Source organism: Lepisosteus platostomus, chromosome 3 (genome assembly GCF_059453375.1).
Source record: "Lepisosteus platostomus isolate fLepPlt1 chromosome 3, fLepPlt1.hap1, whole genome shotgun sequence".
Taxonomy (NCBI): Eukaryota; Metazoa; Chordata; class Actinopteri; order Semionotiformes; family Lepisosteidae; genus Lepisosteus; species Lepisosteus platostomus.
Genome location: NC_142613.1, coordinates 54,486,494 through 54,503,067, shown reverse-complemented (window position 1 = coordinate 54,503,067; position 16,574 = coordinate 54,486,494). Strand labels below are relative to the sequence as shown.

Here is a 16,574-nt window from a genome sequence, read left to right as displayed (position 1 = left end):
AAGAAAGACTTTAAAATGAACATCTTTCAGTTTGCATGTCATTTTTCATACGTCTTCTGCTTTAAAATCTTTTTGAAATATTGTTTTTATATCTGGAAAGAGCTGTGTCTGCAGGCAGAGAGCAAGGAGTTAATGCAACAGAAGCAAAGAGGCCTTGTATCAGTTTGGAAATCGTTTTCAACAAGTCCAGCTTTCACCTTCCTACATTTCCCTGTTCTTTTCTAAGTAATTTTTTTCAGCTTAGTTTTTCTTGTTCCCCCAGAGAGGAACTGACCACTGGTGCCCCCGGAGTTTGACTCTATATAATGTTATTCAGCCCCTGTTCAGTCATCCTGTTGGCCAGAGTTCTACCTTGTTATGCACTAAAGGTGTCACCACATTTTCGTTGTCTGTCCTATGCTTTTCCTTCTGCAAGACTCCTGAGGACAATATAAAAAAAACAGTAGTTGAAAACAATATTCACAAGAGAGATTTTTTTTACCTTTTCCTGATAATATTTCTATTTCTGTTTAGGCACTCTATTAAATCATGGTCGCTGCTATTGTTTCTACTTGATATTCCAGGAGTAGGATTCAAGGGGAAAGGAGAATGTGAGAAGATCCCCCTGGAATTGTGTCCTTGCACTGGTTCGTACCAGCTGCAATGAGGACAGCACATGGATGTTCCTGGCTCCTCCGCAGGTCAGGGAAATGATGATTGACTAATGAGTTCCTGGCTTCCAACAGAGCCGTTACCAAGACTGACAGGAAGGCCAGCGGCGAGGACGAAGGGCTCACCACCCATTAACCCCATCCAAGAAAGAAAGAGAAAAAGATTTGATGATGTGTTTACACAATAAATAGAAATTAAATGGTAAGTACTTGCTTAAGGAAGTGAACAGAATTTCTGAAAAGAAAAAAAAAGATTTGGATTTTCAAGCAGATCTTTTAACATGATGAAATGCTTTTTTTTTTCCTTTATCAGCAAACAAGTTTATCATATGGTAATCAGAGTTAAATCTGGTTAACAGCCACTTCTTCTTTTTCTGCATTAACAGTCATAAGAACATAAGAAATGTTCCAAACAGGAGGAGGCCATTTGGCCCAAGTTACCCCATTATGTTAACTAGTAGTTAAGTGACCCAAGGATCCAGCTGTCTTGAAAAAAAGCCAATGTATGGGCAACATGGCTAGACAACTTGTTCCGCACTGCCACATCCTTTTGTGTAAAGAACATCTTTGAACCAGCCTCCACATATACATTTTAGTTTTTGACAAAATTAGTCCAGCAGGCATCTTCAAACGGAAAATACATTCAAAACTTTAAAACAGAAGACATTTCTTTGCCCAGAGGGTTGGGGGAGTGTGGAACAAGCTACCCAGCCATGTTGTTAAATCTGATACCCTGGCTTATTTCCATAAACAGCTGGCTGTTGTAGATGGACCTATGTAGCCCAAACAAGCTGCATGGGCCAAATGGCCTCCTCTTATTTGTAACTGTTCGTATGTTGTAAGCTAAACAGGAACATGGATAGATAGAAAACAGGAGAACAGAAATCTCAGAGGATTTCTGGCAGTAACTGACAGATAACATCTCTTTTGCTGAGCCTAGCCCAGGGCCTATTTTAAAATGTGAACCTTAAAACATACATTTATAAGTAGATAACAACATGACCAGTGAAGAAATATATGTATAATATAACGCTACAGAATGTCCTCTCAGTGTTTTGTGCAATGGACTAGCAGCAGAGTCATCAGTATGTAGAATGTGTCTTATGTTAATTTCCCTTACAACATCTTGAGGTCTTTATCAAAAACATGTTTTCTAGTTTTTGTAAAAATCATTTTAAGAATAAGAATTAAGATAGTAAAACATTTGTTTTTAAAAAATGTATTTTGTGCAGATTTAAATCATGGAGTACAGTACTTCAACAACCATTTCACGTTGGGCTCTTTGCTAAATACTCAATAACAGAAAATGCTATTCATGTTGACTAAATATGTTTCACATTGTTAAGCAATTATTCATTATTTTAATCAACCACTATAAATTGCTACTAAAACAGAGTATACTGATGTTTGCAAAACAAATATATTAGTAGTACTGACATTTCACACTTCTATATGCTCAGAAGAAAGCAAATATTAAGACAATAGACTAAAATCAGGTTACCAGTGAGGAAAGTACTGTTCTGTAGAGGGAAATTTCCAGAATGCGTGGATATTTGTTGCTAGAGGAAACTTTGTAAACAAAACAACTGCACATCGTGTCTAACTAGGACTTTTAAACTACATTTTGCTTAAATAATACAAAACATTATGTTCGGTATATTTTCCTTAAAATATAATCATCATGAAACACAAGCTAGAAAAGCTGTGACACGAAAAGGGCAGTCTATGCTTTTGACTTTTAAGTTTCAGTTATTGTGTGTCATTACTTTCATGGTGTAAAAACGTACTTAAAACAAGAACTTAATTTAAAACAAACCTTTTGCTTATGCAAAGTTCTATTGAATCCAAATATCACGGATTCTTTTGTAAGTCAGTTATTTTAGTGGCTTGAGTGGATGCAATGTTTGTAAAATGATATCCAAAGCATAGCTTTTGAAAAATTAGTTTTTAGTAAACATCTGGAACTTGCAAAAGACCCTGTTTTCATCTATTTTAATGTAACATAGAAGCTTTGTGCTTGCTCAAACAGTACGTAAACAGTACGTAAAAAAGTGCAGTGACGCTGGCCAAGTGAAATGTCCTTTTCCAGTGACCGATTCAGTATGGTGCCACCTTCTAGAAATGTGTTAATGCTTTCCTACAGCTCTGAGTAGAAAAAGGTTTTCATTGGACTACAAATTCAATCCACAACCCAATTTCATACGCTCTAGCTGAAAGGTTGAATAAAGCAAATATCCTGACTTAGAACTGGAAAACTCAGATAGATTCAATGTTCAATACAAATTCCAGTTACAAAGGGAGCTCCACATGGAAAACACAGCAACAGTAAACTGTGTGAAGCTAGGGATCGTGGTGAATATACTATAATATAAAGAATGTCCAGGATAGCTGAATGGCATTGTTGTGGTACCCAGACACAGATATAAACACAGATATAAAATAGATACTGTAATATTTTCATTTCCATCCTATGAGAGCCATTTCAGAGAAAACCGTAATCTGCACAACCACATCTGTTTTGCCCAGCTTGTGTTTGGAAGAAGCTACATGCAGAGTTCAAATATTTTAAGAGTGAGAACTGTGAGCGTCATTTACCAATTTGATAAAACCCCACATTGTTTTCAGTAAGCAGCAGAATCCATGTTTCCTCTCTACGAGAGCGACACATATAAACTGTTGTTGCTGATGTCATGCTCATTTATCAGCAATGCTATAGCCAAAGCTCAAAAGAGGCTGAGAAAAAAAAAGCAATGCAGACAAGACCTTTCTGCGGAAGGTCGATGAAAAGTTTTTTTTTCACAATTATGTTTTCCTTTTGTTGCTCTTTGCTTAGACAGCAAAATAAATCATAACGTGTTTAACTCGTTTAAACCTAAGATGCTGTTAAGGAGACATAAACTCATAGCACACTTCATACAATATTTACTCATGTCAATGTGGTTATACTTCCATGTAATACAAGCACTTACAAACCCATGCTGAGGGTAAGAAGGTCATACAATGCTAGAACGCTAGACATTGTGAGATGTTTTTCAATATGACTTCTTGTCAGTACAGTGGAGCTGTTTCTACTCTTTTTACATTTTTTTTTTTCAATACAGAGTAGGATGTCTTCAGAAGTCGGGAATGTACCATATCACAGAGCAAAGATCACAATATGAAAAAAAGTATGCTTACATTTTTTAATTGAGGTGTTATGCCATTAATGTAAGTAAGCAAAGATCTGTAGAAATATCGAGACTCTCTCTATAAAGCAAAAATGATTGTAATTGCTAGTGTAGCATGTATGGGACATACAAGTGTTTGATACTGTATGCTCAGTTTAAACAAAAGTCCCACACTCATTATACCTAAAGACTAGGTCCCTATTGGAGGGAAATAAAATGTTCTTGAGTGACCTAAGAAGTGACATTAAATCTAATAACCTCGTTTTACACTATGGGATGTTCTGTGCTCCATCTTCTACAGCAGCTTTGTGATTGGGTGGGTGTCAGTTTAATTGACCCAACTGATGGCACCAGTGTGACGTATAGAGTCAGACCTGAGATTTGAACTACTGTCATAGGCCCTTCACCAAATGCTTGATATACACAGTCCAGGAAAGCTCTAAACTTGCTATATTTTTAGACATGGAGAGTTGGAATTCTTTTGAGTGATGTTGCCATAAATATCTTTAAACTCTCAGAATAGCTCCAAACACAGTTTAGGGACTTCCCCAAGTGCATGAACTCCTGTAGCAACAATCTAAATAAGTCAGCCTTTTTGACTGTTTAAATTTTACAGCCTCTCATAAACTTCCCTTGTAATGTAGTTCCCACAGTGTGTCCCAAAACAGTGACATATAATAGAAAAATTCTATTGATCCCCATTGACTCTAGAACAAAATACCCGTTAGCTGTCTCAAATACATGATAGGTTTATTCCATGCTGAAAAAAAGAAGAAAGAGAACACAACGTTTCGGCCGTGGAGCCTTCTTCAGGTGTGAGAGAGACAGGGCTGTCTCTGGCATGGAATAAACCTATTGTTCCTTTGCAGCCTATGCATGCTGACGCAGCTACCCACCTGATCAAATACATGATGACCTACCACACATAAACTCAGGTTTTCCAGTTCAAAACTGTCATTCTGCAACCCATACAAGCTACCAGCTGAACTGCAGAACCGTTCTAAAGATTCATAAGCAGAGTTGTGCTCATTATGATGATGCAATTTAAGAAGATTAAATAACATATCTCTATAACATATCCACCCTGATGACAAAATCATTGACTTCTGTGAGTAAACATGCACACATTGTCATCTTTCATAGAAATATCTGTGTAAAAGAATAATTTATTTTCTCATCAGAGTTTAAAATGGACAAAACATGATAATAGAGATACTGAAAATCTATGTACATCTGTACTCTGAATGCAGCTACTGTACAACATGTCCTCTATATAGGTTCAAGTGGGAAACTGTGTCAGTGTGTGTTTGGTGCAAAAACACCAGTAAAAGTCAGCTTCACTGGTATTTTTGGAAATAAGATATTTTGGCTGTTGAGCCTTCTTCAAGTGTGAATGCAGAGATGGCTTTTTAATCAGAGAGGTGTCACACACTGGAAGAAAACACAGCTGAAACATTGTATTTCTTCTTTTTTACTGGTCAGCATTTAACACTTTCATGTTCTCTATAAGGGGTATTAGAATCTCTTCACATGAGTGCTGGAATCAATAACATTTTCTTTATGCTTTTCAGAATGTGCAGTAGTTGGTCAGCGTGTGACTGAGCATTATGTGTGACACGGTATTGAGATTTCTGACCACAGTGAAAATAAATAAAGCATATTTTCATTAGAAAATGGTTAACTATTAACAATCTTCCTAAATTATAATGTATTGTAAATATATTTGTAAAGCATAACTTTGGCCCATCTAACATGTTAGGTAGTTAGTAATTTAGTAGTTGGTAGTGTATTTATCCAAGGACCTCATCCAACCATTTCTTGTAAGAAATCAGGATATCAGCTTCAACAACACGGCTGGGTAGCTTGAACTCAATTCCCACAAATGGTCTCATTAAATGTTTAACCATTCATATTTACATAACAATGCACTGCAGAATGCTTCTGGAACATAACACTTTTTTTTTGTTTATTGGAATTTAAGAAAAGTTGCAGATGAGAGGAAGTCATTTAGCCAGTCCTAGCCCAACTAGTCACAAGTAGCTAATTAATCTCCGGATCTCAAGTATTAGAAACTTTCCTTGAAAGAAGAAATGAATCTGCAGTTGAAGAATGTTTTCTTAAATGTGAGTATAAAAGGAGATTATTATTTTTATTTGCTTAACAGGACCAGTCCACGGCTCATGTACTGTCATTCTCTGACTCACATTACCATAAGAAAGCACATCACCTACCCTTTAAAAGTTGCTTTTATGTTCCATGACATGAAAATGTTTTTGTTTATGTGAAAGTTTTTTTCGCAATGCCTCATTTTTAACCATGAGGTAACATCTAATCAGTGTCACCACAAGGTCATGCATTATAAAGTATGCTTAACGCAAACTCTTGATTTAGAAGAAGCCTTTTTGGAAAATGTCCATTAATGTTACCATTCTTCAATGTAATTAAATCAGTTTTTAATAGATGCCAGACTCAACCTGATATTCTTCTTTTATTTTGAAATCCATTCTCAGAAATCTGTTAGTGAGGTCAAATAAATCAGATTAATATAGTTGGTTCTTATTGCAAGTCAAATTGTAAATCCATTCACCTATTTTCTTTCCTAGAGAGTGATTACTTGACATAAACGTATATGGCATTAAGGAATCCCAAGACACTTTAAATCTTCATCATAACAACAAATTATGATGAGAAAATTATGAGAGAAAAAAAACTCTGTGGCGTTCAAGATGTTGCATAAGCATGCTCGCTGCAGGTGGTTCTTCATTCAGTGATAGCACTGATCTTGTAGCAAGTTTATTTGAATTTTCACAGTCACTCTAGTAGTGTTTGCCTGGGACGAATTACAAATTACAAAGAAATCAGTTGTGGAGCTCAATGGGATTTGTGGTTAAAGTCTGTTAAAATGTATTTCCAACACTCTAGACAGTGAGAGGTTTAGCCACCAGACCTTAATTAACGTGAAGCTTATCCTTTCACATTTGAAAATGAAACGCGTAGCGAAACAGCCAGCTGGTATTTTCTGCTGTTTCATGATTCAGTTATCCTTTTCGTCACAACCAGAGGCATTCCATTGATTCAGAAAGAAATATGCCAAAACAGTGTCATACAATGAATACATATCACGTAGGGGAAATAATGTTTGTTTGCACGGGAATTACTATATTTATTCTGGGCCAAAGCAAAAATAATGTGTGTCTATTTATTCCCACCAGCAATAATAGGTAGGATTTGTAAATGCATGCATTCTTTTTTAAAATAGTGTTTCATCCCAGCAAAACAATCTTTAAAAAAAAATAAAATTTACCTTTTATAAAGGTGTTTTGAAAATTATGAAATTGTTTTGTAAAAGTGCACTATTTAACTTTTATATGCATGCAACTAATGTTTGTGGCCATGAGATTTCTGTCATCTTGATTTATTATTTCATGCTACAATAAAGAGTACTTCTGTTAATGCCCATCTGGAATACGAACAGATTTTACTCTTCCTATGTTTTATGCTTTTTTCCAGGGACAGTTTCACAAAGACATTAAGGGATTAAATTTCTTGAAATGAGGTGCAATTTTGTAGTCAAATTTCACTGTTGTCATTTGCTTGTTCTCAGCGTTCTGTTCTTAGCTGATGTCAATGTGTGGCAGCTTTGGAGCTCTTCAGACACTCTGCACTTCAAAGGGGAAAGGTCTAGTCATGTGTAAATGTCTCCCACTGCATCTATCTGTTCTTTTTATCTTTGAATAAACATGTCTGATCTCACACATTTGGTGAAAGTAAAAGGTTCTGTAATTAGTACAAAGAGATTCGTTTACGAAAGTGTTCGTTTGGTAATGGATTTACAGTGCTGAACACAGAAAAATTAAACATTACTTATATTTAAGGTAATTACTAAATTCAACAATGGAGGAATGTTACCTTTTCCCCCTAGTGCATTTAACATCTTATTTTTTTTCTGCTTTAATGTTTCTTATTTTTTTAAATTCTGATTAAGTATTTTTTAATTCCTTAAAAACATATTTTTCTTCTCAAAGGTACAAGTACTTTCTCCACGTCCTTTACAAAGTTATGCCTGGGATCTAACTCTTGTATCTCACTCCTGAAGATAACACACCCTCACACTGCATCATGTATTTTAAGAGAGACATAGGATTCATTTAGATAATAAACATTTTTAGTCGCTAAGTAAATTTATGTAAGTAATAGTGAAAAATAAATTGTGACAGTTTAATTACTAAGCTCTTAAGACAAATTGGAAGGAATCTGGTTTTAAGAGGAAACAGGGTATTCTATTTCCAATGGAGGCATTTGCTAAAAAGTCCTATACAGTATATCTATTTACACAAGAAAGTTAATAATTCAATTTATTCCCTTGAGTTAGTTATACCAAGATTTACCGAAATAGATTTCGGTTGTAAAGTTGTTATTTTGGATTATTCTATGAACCACAGAACACATTTTTTTAGAAAATGACTATTTATTTTAAAAATAAGTTTAAGGAATCCAGTGATATATGTAAATAAACAATAACCAGAGTAAAGTGCCAAATAACATTTACATATATATAACATTATGTACAATATCATTGGAATGTAGCCTTTAACATAACAGAAAGCAGGTATGCTGCCCTAGCTTTATGAGTTAAAAATGAAAAACTGCATGGCATATTGTGTTTCTTTCAAGTCACTTGCAAAGTTTCAACTGGAGGACAAGGGTTCTGTGTAACTTTGAGTTCACTGTCCATGAAACTGATGGATGAGAAAGATCACATTCCAGAGATTTATTCATTTGGTCATTTACAGTTGCAGTCCATTACACAGACCTGATATGGTTCATGAAGTCCTTGTGCCCTTAAAAGTTAAGATACGAAGCCTTAACAAAATCCTGTAGTTAGGTCAGAGGTGTTCCTTTCATTAAGGCTCGGAGTAAATTAAGTCCAAGATTTATAACCCTGTTCAACAGAAGTCTCATCAAGACAAGATTTTTTTTTCCCCGAAAAGGCAGATTTCCCAGTTGTTGTTTTTTCTTCTGTGGTATTGGTGCAATACCCTTTCTTTCTTTTGCAGGTTAGTCGTAGATAAGATGTCCTGAAATAACAAGGCACCCCCGTCTCTTTCCCTGGAGTTTTATGATGTCCTCACAACTTTCTCATTTTTTCCAGTGCACCCTAATCACTTCTTTTCCCCAAGTCTTCAGATGTCCCTTCTAGCACTTTATCTTGGAAGGTTTTAGCTCCTTGACCTGCATGTGCAGTGTTTTGTGGACAGCCAGTGTCCTGGACTGACAAAACCCTTTCCCACATTCTTGACATTTGAAAGGCTTTTCTTTGGAATGAATATACCTGAAAGAAAATGAAAGGGAAAACAAAGTCAGAGAACTTTGGTGGTTCAGTCTGTTATGCATGTCTTGATGAAGAATGTTTTTAAAAATGTGTTGAGGTTAAAACATCTCCTGTCTTGACAATTTGCACACAACAGGAAGAAATTACAATAATTAAATTTGATGAATATATAAAAAAGCATGTGATTCACATATTTAGTGAATTCTACAATTCAGTGGATTGTTTAACGTGGCCTGAAAGAAAGAAGAATATAGGCATATGCCTAAATTATTTTACTTTGTGTTTAAGACAGGAATGAAAAAGAAATACATATATAATGGACAATTACCTGTGATCTCTCAGATGATCTTGCCTCCTGAAAGCTTTATGGCATATGTCACAGGTGTACGGTCTTTCATCTGTATGGGTTCTTTCATGAATTAGGAGATTGTATGACTTTGTAAAGTGCCTCCCACAGAATTTACACACAAACTCTTTCTTGGTTTTTGATGGTAGCCTGCCTCTGCTTGGCTTTCTCTCGGGAGACAACTTGGTGACGTCTAGAAGAGAACCAATGGCGGGAGCTGAACTCAGATCCTCTGCCTTCAAGTGGTCTTCCTGGGTGGCAGCCACGGCCAGGTTAGCAAAATCAAATCTCGGCTTGTTCTTGACCGGTGCATTGGTGATGTCTTGCTTTGGTTGGACAATGTGGGGAAAGATTGGAATTGCGGGGAGCTGGAACCTGCCATCCACTAGGCCAGGGAGTTTGGAGAAAGTAGAGCGAGGCAAGGCCATGGGAGGGTATCCCAGGGTCCACTGGTGAAGATGGACAGCATGAAGGGCACTAAAGCCATAGATATTCGGAATGTGGTCAGAAGGAATCTGAAAACCATTGGAAGCTTGCAGAAGAGAGTAATTGGCCAGTTGTAAAGAGGGATGGATAGGAACAGGAGCTGCAAGAGTCTTGCTTCCCATGATGGTCACCAGCGAATGCAAAAGTGAAATCTTATCAAGCAAAAATGATCCCCTGAAATAAAAAAAAAATCAGTAACAATTAACAACATCATCCATCCATTTTCAATAACCTCTTCATCTAATCAAGGTCACAGTCCTGAGCTGCAGTCTAATTCAGCAGACCAACTAAAAACTTTTGGTTGGAATTCAGTGCACCCAAAATATATTCACAATATTGATGTTTTTCTAACATCATGTAATACTCCGCAGTCTGCTATTTGCCATAGTTAGACATTTATTAACAGGTAATTAATTTATGAGTCACTGTTAATATCTTCACTCGGCACACAGTTAATACTCTTACACTACGCTATTACAGGCATGACGGTTTATTAAAATTTTCATTTTAAAAGTTGCCCCAGTAAGTTTTATTCTTAGGCTACACAAGCACTTTTCACATTTAACGCAGACGTTTTTTTTTACACAGAGTAAGCCTGTGCTGGATGTGTTGGGTAGAAGGAGCAGAATTCACAGTGTAGGCGTTTCCCCATTCCCAGTAATTCAGCTTCAGGGAGTTTTGAACAGGTACTCAGAATGAAGCTATTCACAAAGTAACATACCTTTCTGGACTGCCTCACCAGGTTTGATCAAAAGAAATACAATGCACAAAATGTTTCTTTGTTTCTTGCAAAGCTCTGAGTGACATCCTGTACATGTTTTGATGAAGAATGTTTTTAGCATTGCATTATTTGGAATGGCATGACTGAAACTGAGAACATCCTTGTATCTGAAGAAAAGAAGTTTTACATAGTCATAATTGCTATGCAATTCTGTAAAACTAATGTGGCAAGACTGGATACTAAAAAAACGCACAGGACATTGATATGATCTCTTTCATACTGTGGCGTTAATTAGTGTATACTATTTCTTAAATCTTCCTCGTGTGCTTAGACACTTCTAACGTCGTTCTGGACAATACAGAGATTTGCCTTCATTATAAAGTTTGGAATACTTGGGTTACTGTGTTTATTTTAAAAAGATCCGTGTAGTATTAAAAGGTTGGCCATTTTTTCCTATTTGTTTCAAACTCATTCGCTGTTGTAATTTTATATGATTCAAGATCCAAACAGTTTGGCAGGAATTCAAATATACTGAAGAGATTTATGTTACACTGGTAAATATAAATAACTGCATTCTTCGTTTACTGTACTTAAACAGCGTGTCTGATTTAATGAAGGCCTTTATTTACACTGGCCACCATTTAATAAAATACACAACGAAAAATATATTGTATAGTAAAACAAAATGTTCGTAATAAATAAAAAGAGAAATAATACTAATTAAAATTGTTCAGGCTTTAGATCCCCCAGGGATTTCAGTTTTCTGATCATGACGCAGAAGTAATTGACTTTTTACTTACTTAGACATTAAGGAGATCAGCGGCTACCCGAGACCGTCTCGTATCTTTAATCTTTTGATGTCTGACATACTATTTAGAACGTAGTAATGCCACGAGTTGGTACCAAACACACCACAACATGTTACAGTGTGTTCGCCAAACAACAGTCTTCCGTCTAAAATAATAATTACTGACCGCGAAAATAACTAAAATACTTTCTCGTATTCTTATTCTAAGATTTCCACGGATTTAGACGTAAACGAAAAACGCTTCTTTTTCTCTTCCTCTAATTCAATCGATTCATAATATCTACTTTTTAAAAAAATATGTATGCTGTTAATGTAAAATAAGTCGTTTACAACACAAAAGATTGAATCCTGGTATGTTGAATTCGGGGGCGCACAGATTATCTTCATTTATAAATTAAGTTAAATTTGAGAGGAAATGGCAAATCTCGAATTTTGACATCTTATGGAATTCCTTCGCTGGTGACCCGAACTAAATGAAATGACATTTTGCTACGATTTTGTTTGCTAATTGGTGAGAATTTGCAATGGTGCTGGTAAGAAAAGTCACACCAGAACCCCCGTTTTGTTCTCCAAATGCCAAAAAGGATAACACTCAGGGCTGATTCCCATCCCACAGATTTGTCAGGAGTATAGGTGATGAAAGAGTTCATGGATCACGTTATATTCCTCCAGTTTTATCCGCTCTTGATCTGAAGAACTTTGCGCGTTGCTAGGGTTTAAGGTTTGTTTCTATTATTATTATTATTAATAATCGTAATAATTTTCTATATTTTTATTTATGTAGAGCAGAAAAGATATTTCATCAAATGTAAAATAATGAAAGGAGAAAGGCAATAGTTTTCGCCCCAGAAAATAATTCAGAAATAGAAATGGATGTTGCATGATCCAGAAATCCTACGTCAACTTTGCTTAAAATTTAATCTTTTATCAAAACATTACACATGCATACAAATCCCTTTCTATTCCAAAATAATCGTTGCAGGAATCGAGTAAAACGAGAATAAGAGACGCGAGAATGGCCAGTGATCTAAACCTGCTGTTCCTTTTACAGGAAAGCGTTCTATACAAACGGCAATACAGAGCACATTTGGCAAGAGTTTCAAATATCCCGCACATTGCACGTACATTGTTATCAATGCACTCACGTCGGATGCAGGAGGGCGTCAGTGTTTGATCGCAATAAAATAAGACAGCAAAAATCTTGGTTACTGAGTAATTGAGAACAGACCACTTGTGTAGTCACATGAATGAAACAAAACCTCCTCATGCCAAGATAAACGACCCCCTGTAATGGAGTTTAAAAAACGTTTAAAAGACTGTCTCGGCCATTATTTTATTTTTTACAGTGTTTTTGACAATGAGTCTCAGACTTACACTACATAACATATGGAATAAATGATGATTAATACGTCAAACATATACTGTATAAGTATGATCTTAAGGCAATACATTCGTGCAATATTATTATTGAATATGTAGACATTAGTTATCTCTGTGAAGCAAAATCATTCTGTTATTCTGTTAAATCAAATGTACGGTATAAATACATTTAATCTTTTTACACCACAACCCAGTATAGCCGACTAGCGGAAATAGAGCCAGCTGTTTCTGTATGCAGCGTAGGTTTCTACGTGTAAAAGTTGCGAGTGATTAAAAACCCTATTAATTCAGCATACAGGTAATGCAATACCATGCAAAACAGGTTTTAATTAAATTAGTTGGATGCTGAAAGATCTGTTCAAACCCACATATCTAACACATAAATGAAGGAAACGAACTTAGCTTGAAGGTGATAAATGAAAATGTTGTTAAAGTACATAAGTCATATTGCTTGATGATTTGGTTGTTTTAAAGTGCATCGACAAAATAAAAATGTTTCTAATGACTCTTCTTCCGCTACACACGCTTTTTAAATTAAAATACTCAAATATGCTTAATATAATGTCTTACAAAACATAAATGTATATAAATGTTAAATATTTTAACTTTTATTTTCGATTTTATATAACTGGATTGTATTAGAACAGCACAACTATATACATTTAAGTGTATAATACTTTAAAATATATTACGAATTAAGTCGTTTTTTTCCGAACTGATTATTTCCAGAAGCTTTTAATAAATATTGGGAAAGTGAATTTGAGCCAGCTTTGAGAACTGCGGTATTGCTTTAACCTGCTCCCGGTTGTTTCTGACAGCCATCTCATTTGCAGGCATTAAAGACAAACACAATAATATATATAAAAAAAACGTTTTATCAATTACTTGAATATCTACAAATGAAATTTTTATGACAATACATTGGAGTGGATTCATCATAGGTAATTTCTCTTTGTATACATGGTATTTTGGTTTCAACTGTGCTCCTAGTATTTTCAGGAAATTAATTCATACTACAATAGAATAGTTAATCTCGTGGAATTATGTACACTGTACAAGACTATATATATATATTTCTAGTTCTTTTACAAGTCTGTATTCACAGACTGTATTCTGTATTCACAGAGTACGGAAAATTACGAGCTCTGTAGTCAAGTTACTCTTAAGACAACTGAAAAGCATCGCGACTGAATTGAAAAGGACGCGGTTAAAGTTTGTATTGAACTATTCCTAATTCAAAAATCAGTATTTCACTTTTCAATCACGGCGATGCCACGCTTTATTTTAAACGTCTGTTTCAGAGAGATACCACCTGTTGGTCTTTTCGCGTTTCCCAGATTTCACTCAACTATGAGTATGCGGACATTGCAATAGTACAGAGGAAAGATGATGCATTAGGCAAGTTTCACCAGCATCGCCCGATTACAGTTTTAGAACAAGACAACATACGCACGTTGTCATTCCAAGTCTATATTGAAAACGAATTGAACGAGTCCCTAAGAAGATCGATTCCTCTGCAACTCCACAGTATACATACACCCCACCACAACCCAAAAAGGTTTTCTCCCAAGGTGAAAAAATATCTATTTCCTGCTTATACATAATTTTTCGATTCAAAATGAATAATTAAATTCCACATTTATTCGACATATACACTGTTACGGTAATTGGAAGAGATACAGAAGTTAATATTTACCAGTCTAGTGTGGCGGTCCAACGAGGTTACAGATGCAACTTTCTCTCAAAAGTTTGTAAGAAGTTTTGCAGTACACTGCAAAAGTCTTCGAAGAGACGCATTCAGTTTTTTGGAATGGTTTGAGTTCATGGAGCTATTTTGATGTTACTTCTGAACAGAGCGAGAGGCTGAGCTGTCGCCAGTAGTGTTCAGCTGTTCTAGAGTTGCATGTTGAATGCCTGCAATGATTCAGTAAAACTCTTCTCACACTCTGTCCTGCGGTCTCCTCTCAAACCGCCTCCTTATTGCAAACCAAACCCTTCTTGTTGCACATGCGCAATAAGCGGCCAACCCCCGTCCAAAAAAGGTCTTTCTCTGAAATCTCAACTTTAAAACATCAGCTTTCAAATCCTGAACACAGGAGCCAAGTTGCTCAGTAGATACATTGTGGTAGCTTACATCTGCAGCTCACGAAAGAAACGCCTGAGCTGAACAAATACTCAGGAATGGAATTAGAACACTAGCTAGATATTACGTGTGCTAATATGAATATGTTAGTCACAACTATCTTAAGTCTAAAAGTTAACATTTAAATAAACCTACATTAAAAATTAATTATTATTTGGTTCTTTAAATATATATATGTATTTTGGAACAATAATTGATTCAGTTCAGGTAATATCACATTCAGGAAGTTCATATGACTCGTTGCTCGTTAGGTTTTATAAGGATTAAGTGTCACGGATACTGTAAAACGTTATACAACAGTCCAACATATTCCGCATATTAATGTATATTTCAAAAGTCATTTGTGAAATCGCAATAAATTCAAAAGTTTAGCCTATCATAATGTGATCAATTTAAAAAATGGAACTTGCTATTGCTTTACAGAAGCAGACATCTAAGTTCATGGGAAACGTTTCAGTGTCCGCGAAAGTTTAATCCATATCTGCGATGCAGTTAACCAGGTGCACTGTCTGCAACACATTTTTTCTATAAAGCAGAATTGTTTTCTGTACTAATGTTAACAATGCTGACTGCATGTTAACATGCAGAGTATTTAATAACTGGAACCCAACCTAATGTATATGTTTATACAAATAAAAATGTAATTTTTGTACAGTTGAAGCGCTACAGGATTTTCTGAATTCTAAGAACAGTAGTCTATTTTTTTTTCTGGAGCTTTACACAATCAACACGTTCGGTACATCCTCTGTATGAAACAAGATATGTGAAATCGGTATAATATAGGATATTTGAAAGGTATAGTGTAGAAAGGATGGGCATTTTCAAAAACAATTATAGTGGCGTTTTTCTGAGTTAGAATACCGTGACTTTAGGTGAACCCCACTGTTAGACATTCCTCCTTTGCCTTAACTCACTCAATACAGCATAGAATAGGCTGCTATACGTGTAGGACTAACAAATCAAACCTCGCTTTACAGTAATTAATGTAAATATACAACTGTCACTTTTACTTCGGAACAAGAAGAAAAGAAATGGTGCACACGTTTTAGAGCATTTAAAACCATTATTCAATTTGTCACCCCCGCTAAAATGAAGATAGATCTCACATCCGTGAATATTGTTTTACCACAGTTTAGAGAGGTCAAGTTAAAAAAAGGAACCTCATTAGCCCTATGTAAGAAGAAACTTGCAGAAGTCTTGATAGCCTAATTAATTTTATTTTGTACAAGTTTCAGAATAGATTGTTAAAGATATTTATTTTTACGAAGTGATTATTTTCATAAAATCGGAATGCGCCCAGACGAATTGCATGTTTTGTATTAAGAATAATTTAAGAGCATCGAAAATAAAGGACTAGGCAAGTTTATGTTCCAAATAAAATTATTTTTAAACAAACAAAAAAAAAGGATATTTGTTGATTGTAATTCTTTCCTTTTTATTTACTACTGCATAAATATAATTACTAATAAATTGCAAGAATTAATAAATTATAATCGATTTAATTAAAATGTAGGGTAAACGAAAATTCGTCTGTCAAAAAG

The 16,574-nt window shown here is 35.3% G+C and overlaps 1 protein-coding gene across 1 annotated transcript; it reads right to left on the bottom strand.

Annotated features, from left to right (window-relative positions):
* Positions 1-8,265: 8,265 nt before the first annotated feature.
* On the bottom strand, positions 8,266-14,886 carry osr1 (odd-skipped related transcription factor 1). Its single transcript, XM_088626095.1, has 3 exons — positions 14,587-14,886; positions 9,478-10,155; positions 8,266-9,149 (listed from the first exon to the last, which is right to left on the bottom strand). Exons 2-3 carry the CDS (start codon positions 10,101-10,103, stop codon positions 9,014-9,016), a joined length of 762 nt encoding a protein of 253 aa, XP_088482221.1. The 5' UTR covers positions 10,104-10,155; positions 14,587-14,886; the 3' UTR covers positions 8,266-9,013.
* Positions 14,887-16,574: the final 1,688 nt, after the last annotated feature.